At 42.8% G+C, this 18603-nt stretch overlaps 1 protein-coding gene across 4 annotated transcripts; it reads left to right on the forward strand.

Annotated features, from left to right (window-relative positions):
* The first annotated feature begins 1053 nt into the window (after positions 1-1053).
* Positions 1054-17823, forward strand: LOC109936260 (EEF1A lysine methyltransferase 3-like). 4 transcript variants are annotated; one of them, XM_048604849.1, is made up of 5 exons: positions 1054-1345; positions 7109-7253; positions 8113-8332; positions 15661-15772; positions 16922-17823. In XM_048604849.1, exons 3-5 carry the CDS (start codon positions 8189-8191, stop codon positions 17320-17322), a joined length of 657 nt encoding a protein of 218 aa, XP_048460806.1. In that variant the 5' UTR covers positions 1054-1345; positions 7109-7253; positions 8113-8188; the 3' UTR covers positions 17323-17823. The 4 variants fall into 4 exon arrangements, with proteins under 4 accessions (XP_048460806.1, XP_048460804.1, XP_048460807.1 ...); XM_048604847.1 differs by having other exon boundaries at positions 1117-1232; XM_048604850.1 differs by lacking the exons at positions 1054-1345; positions 7109-7253 and adding an exon at positions 7265-7463.
* The last annotated feature ends 780 nt before the right edge of the window (positions 17824-18603 follow it).

Consider the following 18603-nt stretch of genomic DNA (forward strand, 5'->3'; position numbering starts at 1 on the left):
AAATGAAATCATCACATAAATGCAGTGTCTACAGGACCAAGTCAGAGGCTAGGAATACTGTAGCAAGTAAGTCATCCCTGATGCCCCAAAGTCTGTCCATAATCTACAAGGCACAAGTCAGGAGTATAATGAAATACTCCCCACTTGCCTGGATGGGAACACCATCCAGGACAAAGCAGCCCACTTGATTGTCACTACACCCACAAACATCCACTCTCTCCACCACTGACACTCAGTAGCAACAGTATGTACTATCTACAAGATGGACTACAGGAATTCACCAAAGATCCTCAGACGACACCCTCCAAACTCACAATCACTTCTGTCTAGAAGGACAAGGGCAACAGATACATGGGAACACCACCATCTACAGGTTCCCCTCCAAGCCGGTCACCATCCTGACTTGGAAATATGTTGCCGTTCCCTTACTGTCGCTGGGTCAAAATCCTGGAATTCCCTCCCTAAGGGCATTGTGGGTCAACCCACAGCAGGTGGACTGCAGCGGTTCAAGAAGCTCACCCCCACCTTCTTAAGGGCAACTAGGGATGGGCAATAACATGCTGGGCCAGCCAGCACACGCACGTCCCACAAGCGAATAAAAAACAACAAAGCCATGGATTCTCTGTTGGGTCTTGCTATATTCTCAGTTTGCACATTCAGCACTTCGTAAGGGAAATACATTTTTGAGCTGATTTAGGGTGGAACTTTCTTATTTGCAGCTAAAACGTGGTTGTCAATACCCTTCATGGTATCCAGTCCGCCACTGTCCAGAGGCAGTTTTCTTTTCTTTTTCATCTCAGTAATTATGAAACCCGACTCACTTCTCAGGAGTCACATGAGGAAGGAAGTGCTCACCACTGTCAAAACCTCCTGATGTACATGCCTCTGGTGCCATAGTTAAAGACCAGCTGGACCCCATGGTAGATGCTGGGAACCAGAATTGGTCTGTCACAGTGCAGTACATCAACAGTAACATCCTCTTGCATCTACTTCCATCATTATCAATGCTTCCCTTATGTCATTGCAGAAGAAACTGGATCATAGCCAGGCTGCGAGGACACAGCTTGTTAGGGATGGGTGTGGGGGCTCCTCCCTCTCTACAAAGTCATTGCTCTGGCCTGAGGAAAGCAGGATTGCTCACATGTCGGGAAAGAGACTTCAATGTACACCCAACTCAATGAGCTTCACTGATCTGTTCTCCCATTAACACCAAGGATTTTGAAGGGGGCAAGGTTAGAAATTGTGTGGCATTGTTCATAATTTTCAGTCTTTCCTGAACTCAGGAGAGGTGCCAGAAGACTGGAGAAGTATAAACATTACAATCCTGTTCAAGAAATGATGTAAGGTAATCCCAGTTTAATTTCGGTGATATACAAACCTCCAGAAACAATTAGTAGTCACATGGAAAAATCTGTGTTAATTAGGAAGAGTCAGCGTGGATTTCTAAAGGGGAAATTATGCTTAATGAACTGGCTGGAGATTTTTGAAGAGGTAACTGAAAGGCTCAATGAGGGTAATGCTGTTGATGTGGTGAATGTGGTTTTGCAGAAGCTGTTTGATACAGTGCCACACAATAGACTTGCGAGGAAAATTGTCAATCATGATATAAAAGGGACAGTGACAACGTGGGTACAAAATTGGCTAAATGATAGCAAGCTGAAAGTAATGGTTAATGGATATTTTTCTGTCTTGATATAAAGGTTTGTAGCAGAGTTACATAGGAAGCAATATAGGGACCCTTGCTTTTCAGAATGATCCCGAACTTGGTATGCAGGGGACAAATTTCATAGTTTGCAGATGACATTAAACTCAGAAGAATTGTAAACTATGAGGAGGACAGTGTGGAACTCCAGATGTAAATTGACAAGTTAATGGAGTGGGCAGAGCGGTGGCAGGTGAGGTTCAATGCAGAGAAATGTGAGGTGATACACATTGGCAGGAAGAACATTGAAAGACAATATACAATAGGGCGTCCAATTCTAGAGGGGGTGCAGGAGTAGGCGGAACTGGATGTATATGAGCACAGATGACTGAAGGTGACAGGACAGGGGAGACAATAGTTAATAAGCTTACGGTGTGCTCGGCTTTATTAATAAGATCATAGAGTAAAAGAGCAAGTAGGTGAAATTGAATTTGTATAAATCACTTGTTAGACCGCAGCTAGAGAATTAGGTACAGTTGTGGGTGCCACATTATAGGAAAGACATGAATGCATTGGTGGTGGTACAGAAGTGATTTACCAGGAATGAGAAATTCCAATGATGAGGATTGTTTCAAGAAGATGGGTCTGTTATCTTTGGAGAGAAGAAGGCTGAGAGGAGATTTGATCTACATTGTGTTATCAAAACCTTGAGCGGGCTGAACAGGGTAGTTAGGGAGAAGTTGTTCCAGCTCATAAAAGAAACAAAAACAAGAAGGACATAGATTTAATTTGATGTCAAACAAAGCAAAGGTGATGTGGGAAATAACATTTTCATGCAGTGAGCAGATAGGGTACTGACAGCAGTACCTGGAAATATGGGGGACGCAGGTTCAATTGAAGGATTCAAAAGGGGCATTGGATGGTTATTTGGATAGAAATGGTATGCAGGGAGATGGCCAATAAGTGGGAGGTAGGCACGAGGGAATAGAAACTGTGCAGGCACAATGGGCCGATTAGACTCTTTCCGCGCTGCAAAGTTCTTCAGTTCTGCACTTGTACATGACATGTAGGGCTGACAGTAGCCAATCCCCAGATTGCAAGAATATGGACCCTGGACCCACATAGGACCAAGACCCTGACTGACGATGGCCATCACCCTGTAATGTAAGACCCTGACAGACTGTGGAGGGACTGCTGTCTGACTGGAGTCATCCTTCACCCCAGTAAGGACCGCTCCACCTTGACTTTCACATGCGGCCACTTTCAGTGTGTTTGTTACTGGCATGTGCTACAGCTCTGATATTCATGTAGCACATTCCAGCACAGCAACATCCCATCCCCGTTTACCGTTAGAGTGACCATGTGGCATTTCTTTCTGTCACAAGCTGCCTACCCCTCCCCCTGCCTGAGATGTGATGTGAAAAATTCACAAGGAAATTTCTTGATCAAACAATTCAGTGGAAGGTGACCAGACATCCATTCTGAGGAAGGGTCACTTGACTGAAATGTTATCTCTCCACAGATGCTTGCAGACCTGCTGAGCTTTTCCAGCAATTTCTGTTTTTATCTTTGACCAGACATCCCAGTTGGACTGGGCCTAGCCAGGATTTTCAGTCTGACAATTTTTCCCAAGATGCTGAAAGATTCTAAATACATCAGCTGAAGTATTTACATCCAGTTCACCATAATGTGATTGCAACCCCTTCCTTTTCTACCTGGTAAACTAGCAAAAGGGCAATTCAGAGTTCTAGCTAATCGGTCAGGTGAGTACTCAATGGAAAGAGTGCAGGGTGTTGTACATAGTGATGGAAGTGGGTGAAATTGATGGAGCTTTGCATGTGTGGCAAGTTTTCACATTATTACAATGTAGCCTGAAGATAGACATTTAGTACAATGCATGGGTGTACAATGAGGACTAGGGCTCGGAGAATGGGAAAGCGAGAGGGAGAGCAGAGACGTTGCAATATTGATCATTACCAGAGAAAATCTTGCATCCTCTTTTTCAACAAGCTGATTGGCCTACTCCTGCTCCTATTTTCTATATTTCTATCCTTATAGTGTACAACTTACAAGAAGAGATTGCTGATTTAGCTGGGAAATTAAGCCCAGATCCAGAGTTTTATAACAGGTTCAAAACATTTCAAAATCAATACAGCCTTTTCAATAACTTAGATCAGTTTCAGGGTTCCTGCTGCAAAGTGAGTTGAGTTCTGATAGAGATTCCAACCTACAGTCAGTGGTAAGGCTCCAATTTCAAATGCAAATGGAAAAATTAATGTTCTCAACAGTGAGGATGTAATGGGGATGGAAGAGGATTATTGTTCATCAGTTTTCAAAAGTATTGAAGGTCAATAAAGAAGGTAAAGTCACCATAGTCCTACCGGATCATAGGACTGCTCTCTCATTACAGACAGACAACTGGTGGTGGTTTAAACTGAGGAGCAAATGGGGAGACAACAGCTTAGTGGTTTTATTGTTAGACTGTTAATCTAGAGTCACAGGTAGTATTCTGGGGACCCTGGATTTGAATCCTGCCATGGCAGGTGGTGGAATTTGAATTCAATAAAAATCTGGAATTAAGAGTCTAGTGTCATTGTCACTTTTTGGAAAAACCCATCTGGATCACTAATGCCCTTTTGAGAAGGAAACTGCCATCCTTACCTGGTCTGGCCTAAATGTGATTCTAGACTTTAATTGCCCTCTGGGCAATTAGGGATGGTCAATAAATGCTGGCCTAGCCAGTGATGCCTTCATCCCACGAGTGGATTTTAAAAAGCCTCATGTGAGGGGAAAGGTTAAGGAGGACCCTATCATGATAACCTCAGCTACTGTGTGAATTGAACCCATGCTATTGGCATCAATCTGCATTGTATATCGGCCATTCAGCCAACAGAGCTAACTGATGGCAATATACACGATGCATTGCACCTGCAATGTGCGACTATTAATATTTCAAGTTCATTATGACTCTTCTCCAAAATGGTTCTGAAGGAGTCATGCTGGTCTCGAAACGTAAACTCTGTTTCTCTCTCTACAGATAGAACCGGATCTACACCATTTCTTCAGCATTTTCTGTTTTTATTCCAAAGTGCTTTACGATCAGTTAAGTACTTTGGAAATGTACTATAAGAATGTGCTTCTTAAAAATAACCATGAGATATGGGAAGAGAATTAGTCATTCAGTCCATCAAGTCTGCTTCACCATTCAATCTTGACTGGCATGTTTCTCAACTTCATTCTCCTGCCTTCTTCCCTTTATCCCTTTGTTAATCAAGAAGCTATCTATCTCTGTCTTAAGTACACTCAATGACTTGGCCTCCACAGCATTCTGTGGAAATGAGTTCCACAGAATAATCACCATCTGGCTGATAAAATTCCTCCTCATCTCAGTTCTTAAGGGTCATCCTTTCACTCTGAGGCTGTGCCTTCAGGTTCTTAGTCTCTCCTACTAGTGGAAACACCTTCTCCACGCCTGTTCTATCCAGGCCTCACTGTTTTCTGTAAGTTTCAATCAGAATCCCTCATCCTTCTAATATCCATCAAGTACAAATTCAGAACCCCCTTTTCTGATGAAGGGTCTAGGCCCGAAACGTCAGCCTTTCTGCTCCTATGATGCTGCTTGGCCTGCTGTGTTCATCCAGCCCTGCAGCTTGTTGTCCTGTACTGCTTGTCACATGACAAGTCCTTCATCCCTAGGATCATTCTTGTCAACCTCCTGTGGACCCCCTCCAACCCCAGCACATCCTTCCTTAAGTACAGAACCCAAAACTGCCATAAAATTCCAAAAATGCACTGACAAGCGCCTTTTACAGACTTAGCAGTAAAATTCTGCTCTTGTATTCTACCCATCTTGAAATGAATGCTATCATTGTATTTGTCTTCCTAACTGCCAAATGAACCTGCATGTTAACCTTAAGACAATCCTGAAGTAGGATGCCTAAGTCTCTTTTTTGCTTCAGATGTCTAAAGCCTTTCCCCATTTTGAAAATAGTTTACACCTCTATTCTTCCAATCAAAGTGCGCGACCTCACACTTTCCCACATTGTACTCCATCTGCCACTTGTTTGCCCCCTCTCCTAGCCTGTCCAAGTCCTTCTGCAGCCTCTCCACCTCCTCAATACTACCTATCCCTCCGCCTAGTTTTGTGTCAGATGCAAACCTAACAACAATGCCCTCAGTTCCTTCATCCAGGTTATTAATGTATAATGTGAATAGTTATGATCCCAGCATTGACCCCTGATTCCTGATTGACGAGGAGACTATGTCAAAACTGTCTTCAAGCTTGGCTTCTTCATAACACTGTTTGTTGTCACACCTTGTGGTGTCAGCAATCTTTAGGCTAATGTTCTGGGGCATTGGTTCAAATCTCACTTTGGCAAGTTGTGAAATGGAGTTCAATTCTTCAAAACAAAATCTGAAATTGAAAAGCTAGCCTGATCGTGACCACTGTAGATTGTTGTAAAAACCCATTTGGTTCACTAATGCCCTTCAGGGAAGTAAAGCTGATGTCCTTACCTGGTCAGTCCTATATGTAACTCCAGTGCCACATCAGTATGGTTGACTTTTAAATGCACTCTGAGCAATTAGGGATGGGCTATAAATGTTAGTCCAGCCAGTGATGCCCACATCCCATGAGCAAAAGGGAAAATAATGTTAAATGCTATAATATGTACTAATCAGTGATACACCATGGTCTAAGTTTACTTTAACTATACTGCCTAAGACTAATCACTATACTCCACATGCCTGTTAGCATATGTTTCAATCAATGTCTAACATGTTTCACTGACTTTCTTACTATCCAATTCTTATCACTGTATCCAACTCCTCCTATGGCCTAGACAGAGTGGATGTTGGGAAGATGCTTCCATTGGTAGGAGAGACTAGGACCCGAGGGCACAGCCTTAGAGTAAAGGGAGGACCCTTTAGAACGGAGATAAGGAGAAACTTCTTCAGCCAGAGAGTGGTGAATCTATGGAATTCACTGCCACAGAAGACTGTGGAGGCCAGGTCATTGAGTACATTTAAGACTGAGATAGATAGGTTCTTGATTATTAAGGGGATCAAGGGTTACGGGGAGAAAGCAGGAGAATGGGGTTGAGGAATTTATCAGCCATGATTGAATGACGGTGCTGACACCTTGGGCCGAATGGCCTAATTTCTGCTCCTATGTCTTATGGTCTTGTGGCATGCTATTTATGCCCAGTGAGGAGTAGCTTTATGACATCATCATGAAGTTGCCCCAGGGGTCTAAAAGCCTTGCACAACACATTATAAGGCAACTGTCATGGAATCAGATGTTGCAAGGGATTTAAAACCTGAAACTTGCAATTCAATGACCAAGTAGAATACAGAAGTTGGTCAAAACTCCTCAAGTAATCAAAGAATAAAATACAAACAATTTTGGGGGTTTTGACAAAGAATCATACTTGAGTCAAAACATTAATTCTGTTTCTCTCTCTACAGGTGCCACCAGACCAGCTGAGGTTCTCCACACCTTTTCTGATTTCTTTTAGATTTCCGGCATTTAGAGAATTTTGCTTTTAACACAATTTTGGGGAAATTGGAAGAAAATGTGATTTGCTGAATGGTCCTGTTGGCCTGAGTTAAAGTAAGGAAAGATTTTTTTTTTGTTTTGCAGCTGGAGTTATTAAAAATAACTTGTAACATTTTATTTTCTTCTCAAGGCTACACAACTACTTTAAATAGGGGAATTGATGTTGAAAAAGACATTGAGAGGCATATGAGACTGGTTACCTCCTCATAGGTTCGTAAGTCTGGGGTTTGAGAAATTCACTGTTTGGAATGGTGAACCCCGACTGTAAGTTATGATTTGTTATATTTCATTCTGTAACAATGGTGAGACAACTGAATATTGTCTGTAAATTCAACAGGAAAAAATATGTTTTTATTACAGCAAGTAATTGAGTGAAATGGAGCACTACAGACTAATTTGTGAACTTAAGTAGAAATAAAATAGACAGTATATTTCAAGCTTTCATATTCTACAGCTTCTATGTATCCTGTGTATTCTGTATTTACTTTATGAAAATATTGTGTGGATAGGATGTACTTCTCCTGTGTAATACTAGGGCAGAGGGAAGGGGCAAGAAAATTGGTCCCAAATGGAATTGCGGATTTGAAGAATATTTGAAAAGGATGAAATATGAAAGTTATCAGGGAAATATGATTAGAGCAGATGTGTCATTTTTTTCTTTACAGAGTACATACCGTTCTCTGGGAAGTTCTATAAGAGGAGTTCTTACCAGTACGTTGCTGCCATATTTTACGCATTGGTGATATTCCTTATGATCAGAGACAATTATTCAGGATAACTTTAAATTATTGTGTAATTTGTGCCCTGAGCTAAAATATTTTGCAAGCTTTCCAAAAAAAAAACACATCTGTTTTAACAAAGGAAAAAGCTTTAGCCACCAGAATCTGAAATTATTAAGTTCCATATCTCACAGCAGGAATTCATAAGCTGTTCAGAGATCAGGAGGAAGCTACTGGAGATCAAGGAAACACTGAATAACAATTAGGAAAATGGAAACCAAGCTACAGAACAATTCTGCTCATTCTGAGATTGAGTACATCTTGGAGAGAAGCTATCAGTTTTGTGGACAACATCTATGGATCAGTCAGAGCTCAAATGCCCAGATTGGGACTTCTGCTTTCGTATGGGAAGCTGTAAGTATAGAGACCTGCTATATATATATATATCAAAAAATAAGTAACCAACTTCAGTGAATGCTTTAAGAAACTCTTTATGTTACAGTGATCAACTTCACATGTTTTTGCAAACAACATTGCACCTTGAAAAGTGATACAAAGTCAGTGACAGTTTATTTTATTTCAATCTTTTATGTCCTTCTTTTAGCATGAGAACTGGTTGAGTGAAGTACAATGAGTTATGTAACTTTAGCTTTGGTTATATTGTACATGGTTGTGGCAGTCTCAGAAACTTCCAGACATCCCATACACTGGCACAGGGGCTTCTGTATTTCAGAGTAATTTTGGTGCACACAATTAAGCTTTCATAGTGGAACAAGTTTTCTGTCTGAGAAACAGATTGGTACAATTTGGGTTAGAAAGGGAATTATCCCATAGAATGCTGCTGGTTCCACTATGGAACTACCTTGTAGGTTGGCCTTGCTGAGTTAGAGCAGCTAAGCCAATGTAGTTGTTGTCTTATGTGGAGGTGCCGGTGTTGGACTGGGGAGAACAAGGTCAGAAATCACACGACACCAAGTTATAGTCCAACAGGTTTATTTGAAAACACAAGCTTTCGAAGCCTTGCTCCTTCTTCAGGTGTTACTGAGAGAGGTAGTATCAGACACAGAATTTATAAGTAAAAGACAAAAGGATCACACCACTGATCAGGATGTATTAAACAAACCCAAGATGCTGTTAAATATTTAATCAGTTAGAATGTTTTAATTGATTATTATGTATATCCAAATTCCTTTCAAGTCACTGCTGTGAGGGAGCTAAAGGTTTTATCAGTGCAAAGAAGAGGTGACATTTTAGGTCAGACAATGCATGTTAGGTTTAAGGCCTCAATTAGAATATGTTTGTGTTTTGGTTTGGAATCTCCGACTTCAGAGTACCCCACGCACTCTCATCCTACATACTTCCCGCACAGGGGACTTCTGGCACCTTCCATAGATACCCAAAGCCAACACACCTGGACATCCCATCGTATCAGTCAGTGGGACCCTGTGTGAGACCCTCTCTGGCTATGTCGAGGGCATCTTGAAACCCATTGTACAGGAAACCCCAGCTTCTGTCTTGACACTGCAGATTTCTTACAGAAACTCAACACCCACGGACAAGACGAACCAGGAACATTCCTCATCACAATGGATGTTTTGGCACTCTACACCAGCATCCCCCATGACAACTGCATCAACGCAACAGCCTCAGTACTCAATACCACCAATTGCCAATTTCCAGACGCTGTCTTACACCTCATCCGCTTCATTCTCGACCACAACATCTTTGCTTCTGACGGCCAGTTCTTCATTCAGACACACAGAACAGCCATGGGGACCAGATTTGCTCCCCAATATGCCAACATTTTCATGCACAGGTTCAAACAAGACTTCTTTGCTGCACAGAACCTCTGACTAGCGCTGTACATCAGATACATTGATGACATTTTCCTCCTTTGGACTCATGGCGAAGAATCACTGAAATGACTATAGTGATATCAACAAGTTTCATCACACCATCAGACTTACCATGGACTATTCTTTAGAATCAGTCTTATTCTCAGACACACACATCTCCATCAGGGATGGACACCTCAGTATCTCACTGTACTGCAAGCCTATGGATAGCCTCATTAGGCTGCACTTCTCTAGCTTCCACCCTAAACATATTAAAACAGCCATCCCCTACGGACAAGCCCTTCGCACGCACAGGATCTGTTTGGATGAGGAGGAACGAGACAGACACCTGAAGCTGTTGAAGGATGCCCTCATAGGAACAGGATACTCATCGATCGCCAGTTCCGATGTGCCACAGCGAAAAACTGTAATGACCTCCTCAGAAGACAGACATGGAATATGTCTGATAGGGTACCCTTTGTCATCCAGTACTTCCTGGGAGTGGAGAAACTACGCCATGTTCTTCACAGCCTTCAACACATTTTAGATGATGATGAGCACCTTGTCAAGATTTTCCCTACACCTCCACTTCTCGCCTTCAAACAACCTTCAAACCTTAAACAGACCATTATTTGTAGCAAACTACCCAGCCTTCAGGACAACATCGACAACAACACCATACAGCCCTGTCACGGCAACCTCTGCAAGACATGTCAGATCATCGACATGTACACTACCACCACACGTGGAAACACCACCCACCAGGTGCACGGCAGATACTCATGACTCGGCTAATGTGGTCTGCTTCATACACTGTTGGCAAGGTGCCCCAAGGCATGGTATATTGGTGAGATCATGCAGATGTTATTGTAACGGATGAATGGACACCGCACAACAATTGCCAGACAAGAATGCCCCCTCCCAGTGGGGGATCGCTTCAGCGGTCAAGGACATTCAGCCTCTGACCCTCCGGTAAACGTCCTGACAGGTGGACTTTGGGATACACAACAACGCAGAGTTGCCAAGCAGAGGTTGATAGCCAAGTTCGGTCCCAACGAGGACAGCCTCAACTGGGATCTTGGGTTCATGTCACGCTATAGGTGACCCCACCGCACTGTACACTCTCTCTGTCTCTCTCTAACACACACACACACACACACACACGTACACTCTCTCTCTCCCCTCCTCTACCTCTCTCTCTCTCACACACACACACATGAAATCCATGGGGTGAATTCGTATTTGCAAATATATTCTATTTTGTTCAAAAAAAATACAATGTATACTCAGTCAGTCAATGTGGCGTTTTATAAGTTCCTATAAATTTACAAATTCCTACTTTAGAAATAAAACCATTCTGACTCCAAACCAAAACACAAACAGATTCTAAACAAGGCCTCACACCTAACATGCATTGTCTGACCTAAAATGTCACCTTTTCTTTACACTGATAAAACCCTTAGTTCTCTCAGGGCGGTGACTTGAAAGAAATTTGGGGATTTACATATAATCAATTTACAAATAATCAAATAAAACCTTCTAACTGATTAAAGATTTAACAACATCTTAGTTTTCTTTAATACATCCTCATAAGTGGTGTGATCCTTTGATCTTTTACTTATAAATTCTGTGTCTGATTCCACCTCTCTCACTAACACCTGAAGAAGGAGTAAGACTCTGAAAGCTTGTGTTTTCAAATAAACCTATTGGACTATGACCTGGTGCCGTGTGATTTCTGACACTGAATAATGTGATGCATGTACCAAATTTCAACCATTACCAGAAAAATGTATTGCAGAGGTCTTCATCTTCTCTTCAATTTAGGCTTAACATCCGTCTTATGTGATGTGAATTGATCTCAGTTGGCATGTTAATTGGGATACAATGATTGTTATTGGCACCACTGACAAAGGAAAAGGAAAACCAGTCACTGAAACCTGGCGGTCAGTAAATGGAATTACAGAGAATGACAACACAGCACTTCATCTGATTGAGAGATAGTAGGAACTGCCGATGCTGGAGAATCTGAGATAACAAGGTGTAGAGCTGGATAAACACAGCAGGCCAAGCAGCATCAGAGGAGCAGGAAGGCTGACGTTTCGGGCCTAGATCCTTCTTAGAAATGGGGGAGGGGAAGGGGATTCTGAAATAAATAGGGAGAGAGGGGGTGGCGGATAGAAGATGGATAGAGGAGAAGATAGGTGGAGAGGAGACAGACAGGTCAAGAAGGCAGGGTTGGAGCCAGTAAAGATAAGTGTAGGTGGGGAGTTAGGGAGGGGATAGGTCGGTCCAGGGAGGACGAACAGGTCAAGGGGGCGGGGTGAGGTTAGTAGGTAGGAGATGGCGGTGGGGCATGAGGTGGGAGGAGTGGATAGGTGGGAGGACAGGTTAGGGAGGAGGGTACGAGCTGGGCTGGTTTTGGGATGCGGTTGGGGGAGGGGAGATTTTGAAGCTTGTGAAGTCCACATTGATACCATTGGGCTGCAGGGTTCCCAAGCGAAATATGAGATGCTGTTCCTGCAACCTTCGGGTGGCCTCGTTGTGGCACTGCAGGAGGTCCGGGATGGACATGTCGTCTGAGGAGTGGGAGGGGGAGTTGAAATGGTTCGCGACTGGGAGGTGCAGTTGTTTGTTGCGAACTGAACGTAGGTGTTCCACAAAGCGGTCCCCAAACCTCTGCTTGGCTTCCCCGATGTAGAGGAGGCCACATTGGGAACAGCGGATACAGTATACCACATTAGCAGATGTGCAAGTGAGCATCTGTTTGATGTGGAAGGTCTTCTTGGGGCCTGGGATGGGGGTGAGGGGTAGGTGTAGGGGCAGGTGTAGCACTTCCTGCGGTTGCAGGGAAAAGTGCCGGGTGTGGTGGGGCTGGTGGAGAGTATGGAGCGGACAAGGGAGTCGTGGAGAGAGTGGTCCCTCCAGAAAGCAGATAAGGGTGGGGAGGAAAAAATGTCTTTGGTAGTGGGGTCAGATTGCAGATGGCGGAAGTGTTGGAGGATGATGCGTTGGATCCGGAGGTTGGTGGGGTGGTACGTGAGGACGAGAGGTATTCTGTTTTGTTTGTTATTGCGGAGAGAGGGTGTGGGGGATGAGTTGCGGGAAATGCAAGAGACACGGTCGAGGGCGTTTTGGACCACTGTGGAGGGGAAGTTTCAGTCCTTGAAAAACGAGGACATCTGGGATGTCCGGGAGGTGGAATATCTCATCTGAGGAGCAGATGCGGCGGAGGTGAAGGAATTGGGAAGGTGGGTGGGAGGAGGTGTATTCTAGGTAACTGTGGGAGTCGGTAGGCTTGAAATGGATATTGGTTTCCAGGTGGTTTCCAGAGATGGAAACAGAGAGGTCCAGGAAGGAGAGAAAGGTATCGGAGATGGTCCAGGTGAACTTAAGGTTGGGGTGGAAGGTGTTAGTGAAGTGGATGAACTGTTTGAGCGCCTCGTGGGAGCACGAGGCGGCGCCGATACGGTCATCGATGTAACGGAGGAAGAGGTGGGGGATAGGGCCAGTGTAGCTTCGGAAGAGGGATTGTTCCACGTATCCTACAAAGAGGCGGGCATAGCTTTGGCCCAGGCGGGTACCCATGGCCACCCCCTTTGTCTGTAGGAAGTGGGAGGAATTGAAGGAGAAGTTGTTAAGGGTGAGGACGAGTTCAGCTAAGCGGATGAGGGTGTCAGTGGAGGGGGATTGGTTGGGCCTGCGGGACAGGAAGAAGCAGAGGGCCTTTAGGCCATCTGCATGGGGAATGCAAGTGTATAGGGACTGGAATTCCATGGTAAAGATGAGGTGCTGGGGACCAGGGAATCAGAAGTTTTGGAGGAGGTGGAGGGCGTGGGTGGTGTCATGGACATAGGTGGGGAGTTCCTCGAAAAAGGGGGAGAAAATGGAGTCAAGATAAGTAGAGATGGGGCAGGAGCAGGCAGAGACAATGGTCGACCGGGGCAGTCAGGTTTGTGGATTTTGGGAAGGAGATAGAAATGGGTGGTGCGGGGCTGGGGAACGATGAGGTTGGAGGCTATGGGTGGGAGGTCACCTGAAGTGGTGAGGTTGTGGATGGTTTGAGACTAGCCTCATCTCGCCCCCTTGACCTGTCCATCCTCCCTGGACCGACCTATCCCCTCCCTAACCCCCCACCTACACTCACCTTTACTGGCTCCAACTCCGCCCCCTTGACCTATCTGTCTCCTCTCCACCTATCTTCTCCTTTATCTATCTTCTATCCCCCTCCCCCTCTCTCCCTATTTATTTCAGAATCCCATTCCCCTTCCCCATTTCTGAAGAAGGGTCTAGACCCGAAACGTCAGCTTTCCTGCTCCTCTGATGCTGCTTGGCCTGCTGTGTTCATCCAGCTCTACACCTTGTTACTTCATCTGGTTGAATCAGTTCATGTTGGCATTTAACCATTGACAAGCTAAATTCTAATTCACTGACTACTCCTTTCGTATATCTCTTCAGCTACTTTTCTTTCATGTGCATATGCAATTATCCTGAAAGCTGAAAATTCTGCCTTAATTATAACCCCTTAAGTGAATTCCGCTGCCTCACTGTATAAAGAAGCCTCTCCTACTTTCTGTTAGGCATGTCTTACATTTAAACTGTATCTACAGCCACTCATTCAGAAACTCTGGATTACTGGATAAGTTTGTTTCAACCATCTTGGAAAATTCTTGGAAAATACCTGCTGGCTGCTTCATGCCCAATGCCAAGCATCTCCTTCCTTACTTAATTTTTCTTCTAATTTTCCAAGAATTTTCCAAGCTGGCTGAATTATTCTGTGTCAGCTGGACAGTATGGAAAGGATAAAAAGACTGTCCAACTCAAACAGCTTGACGATGTTAACTTGGGGTATTTTTTTAATATTGTAATATTCTGCCACTTAAAATCATTTGTATTTTCACTAAGCATTTTACCATGGCTTGTTTTAAAGCATGACACAATTTTTATTAGACTTTCACTCATTGAATCTTATATATGACTCCTGCTTTTTAGACCTTGATCACCAAGGTTTAGAATCATGGATTGAATAAAAAGTCTGGCATGATTTGTTCTCAATACAAAAGGTAATCCTGCAGCTAGGTTTCTGTCTGAAAAGCACCAACTGTAGAGACAACACTTCCCCCACTGAGAAAGAAAGAATACCATAAAACACAGCTACACCAACCTCTCTGTCATTCTCTGAGCACTGGATGTTCAACAGCAAGCTGCAAGTCAGATTGCCGATGGTGGCTGGAGAAGCAAGAATGTGAGATTGTCAATAGAAATATATGGACAGTACATATAGTACGTCTATATAATAACATATACAGTACGTATGTGCATATGTGCTGTGAATGTGGAGTATAATTATATATATTCTTTCACAATTGAGAACAGGGGCTGCTGGTGACTGAGTCTGTTCATTTACATTTTAGATTGGATTCTGTTGGACTTGTTAAAGTTCCTGTATTCTGTCCACAGCTGGGATTCTGTCCCTGCCTGTTTGCTGGCTCCAGGTTGATAGGAAATGTAAATGAACAAGTTATTCCAGATTCTAACTCTAACAAATAACACAGGTCTTTACAAAGGATTACCAATGGGAGTTGGATAGTGCAGGGGCAGGTCCTGGGGTGCAGTACTGGAGAGGTTAGAGTCAGCTAGGTCCTATTCGTTCCATTTATCTATTCTTCATGGAAGATAGACTACTTGAGACTGTGATACTGGACAGACCATCTTATCGCCAATTTGCACTGGCTAAAAGGAGGCTTAGTAGACTCCTAATATCTAATATTCTAGCTGATTTTGCCTGTATACACTGAGGTGTGAAACAAGTCTTATATTTTACCCTTCTGTTGCACATTGGCTCCACAGAATTTCATCTCAGCTTTAGAATTCAACCTAATTCGAATTATACATGGACTTATTTTTCAGGGTCTTGCTCTGTGTGAGTATATTGAAGAACAGAGGATAATCTTTAATGGCATGAAGGTGATCGAACTGGGTGCAGGAACTGGAATATTAGGAATCTTAGCAGTTCTGCTAGGTAAGTTGTAAAGTTCACAGGGGACTAAAAGCCACAAGAAGCAAAACTTTGCAAATGTAAATGAAAGATAGGCGATGATGAGCATGACGAACAATGTGTATTTGTATCTTCTCCTGGTTAAAAAGTACACTTAAGCTTTGTGAGTCACTTGATCAGTATGTTTTTGTTCTGTTCAAGTTCTTACAGTTTACATTAGTTCGCTGCATTGTATCCTTAATATTATATCTCATTTGTCACACAGTTACTTTAAGGAAAGGCTAGGGGTAGGACTGAATGCTTTCAATGCAAGATATTTACTTCTCCACTTAGTCTGTAGTTTTTGTTTGACTGGTCTAGAGAAACATCCTGCATGCATTCCATGAATTCATTCTTCACAATAATTCTGTAAGTTTTGTTTGCCCAGTCCATATGAAAAGAGATTACTTGCTACATGTGCCTTTATCCCCTGACTGAATTATTCTCTGTTTCAACTACATTTAGGGGCTTACAAGAAATTTCCACCGATGTTTTTCATCCTTATTGTTTCTTAGCTCCACTCAAATTGATTGTACTTCTTGATTTTCGAAGACAAGACCATTCCTCATGACTATTTGTATCTTTCTTTCAAGGTTTACCCTTCCTCTTTTCAACTGACCAATCTCTTACACAGAAACTAGGAGAAGGGATTGGACAGTAACACCTGCAACTTATGGATGAATTAAAAACAAACTTCTTGGATGATATGAAAACTAATAAATAAGCACAATTACAGATTGAATCTTAACCTGAGGCTTGCTTCCACATTAAATTTTTGTTCTGGAAGCATGCCTTCCCAGTCAGTGTTCCTATAGGCAAGTCTTTATTCAGTGGATATTCTGCCAATGCATTCCCCTTCAATACATCTGGCTTACAGCCAGCACTGGGACCACTACCTGCCTCTAACAAGATGCATAGGTTAGTAGCCAGATATATAGGTTTGGAACTAAATGCAAGAGGCTCAATAAATTTTATTGTAAAGTTCATGGGTCAGTATATACGTGAAATGGTATTTGCCTAAACATTCAAAATGTCTTTAAGAAGATTATTTTTCTCTCCTTTCTGTAACCATGATTCAGCATCTGATTACTGTGCGGATCAAATTCTGAACTGAGATATATAATTATTTTTCAGGAGGAAATGTGACAATTACAGACCAACCAAATGTTTTAAAGCAAATTGAACGTAACGTTATTGCCAGCATCTCACCATCTTGTAGAGATCGGGTCAATATCCGTGCCCTATCCTGGGGTCATGATCACACTCAGTTTCCACGTGACTATGACTTCATTCTTGGTGGAGAAATTGTCTATTTTTCAAAGACCTATCCCTTACTAATAAAGACTCTACAACATCTCAGTAGTGAAAGAACTATCATTTATCTTTCTTCGAAAATGTGGCAGGACTTTCAGATCAACAAATTCTATGAAGACATTCTACCTGAGCATTTTAATTGCGAACTGGTTTACAGAAATGAAGAAGATGACATCAACGTGTATAAAGTGACCAAAAAAAGTCCAAGCTCTGGGGATTAGCTGTTAACACAGAGAGGCAAATGGATGTATTATGTAACTCGGCTCTCTGTATCCTTGATGATATTTTTCAATCATTATCTATCTAAATGTCAGTTTGAAGAAATACTGTTCTGATCATTTATGCCATTGTTTTCCTTGTTTGCATTTTGGATGATTTTCCAGCCCTCCTCAGATTCTCTACCTCACCCAAGGCCCTTTCTCATGTGTGAAATTAGGCTATGAGAATGAGTGGGAATTAACCAAATTCGGTACTATGTCAGCATTATCAGACATCACAAGATACAAATGGCATTGGGAATATTTGCTGATTTTTATTTTTCTGCCAGGAGTACTGATCCTTTCCTGTTGCTCTGGTAGAAATCAGCAAACTAATTGCTGACTTTCAAATTGGAGGTTGTTGACTTGTATGCATCAGTCATTGCCTGACAAAGCGGTGTAGTAATTAATAAAGTTGAGGGGGTGGCACAGTGGCTCAGTTGATAGCACTGCTGCCTCACAACACCAGGAACCCAGGTTCAAATCCAGCCTCGGGTGACTGTCTGTGTGGATTTTGCACATTCTCCCCGTGTCTGCATGGGTTTCTTCCGGGTGCTCTGGCTTCCTCCCACAGTCCAAAGTTGTGCAGGTTAAGTGGATCAGCCATGCTAAATTGTCCATAGTGTCTAGGGTGGGAAATCCAGGGACAGGGATAGGGTAGGGTGTGGGTTGGGGTGGAATGCTCTTTGGGTGGTCAGTGTGGCCTCCTTCCACACCATAGGGCTTCTATGAATTGAAAATAGAATGAAGCAGTCAACAAATTCTCATCTCCATATCATATAAGAAAAGAGTCAGATGAAGATTTATAAGAGGTTATCTCAGATGATCCCAATAACAAGTTTATTAAAAGGTTAGAAAGAGAAACTGAACAGTCTGGTGTTCTTTTCTCCTGAAAAGTGATGATTGAGGAGCAAACACGAGCACACGACAGATGACAAGAAGAGGCAACTTGGCCCATCAAGCCTCTTTCCCCATTCAATAAGACCATGGCTGATCTGATTTTAGCCTCAACTCTACATTCCTCCACATTCCTCGTAATCTTTCATCCCCTTGGTAGTCAAAAATTTATCTAGCTCTAGTTTAAACATACTTAATATTCTGCATTGACTGCATAGAGACATAGAATTGTAGAGATCTACATCACAGAGAAAAATCTTTCAGCCTATCAAATTTGCTCTGGTTCAAAGCAGCCATTTAACTATTCTGAGTTAACAAGGTGTAGAGCTGGATGAACACAGCAGGCCA

The sequence above is a fragment of the Rhincodon typus genome, chromosome 13 (assembly GCF_021869965.1).
Source record: "Rhincodon typus isolate 14 chromosome 13, sRhiTyp1.1, whole genome shotgun sequence".
Taxonomy (NCBI): domain Eukaryota; kingdom Metazoa; phylum Chordata; class Chondrichthyes; order Orectolobiformes; family Rhincodontidae; genus Rhincodon; species Rhincodon typus.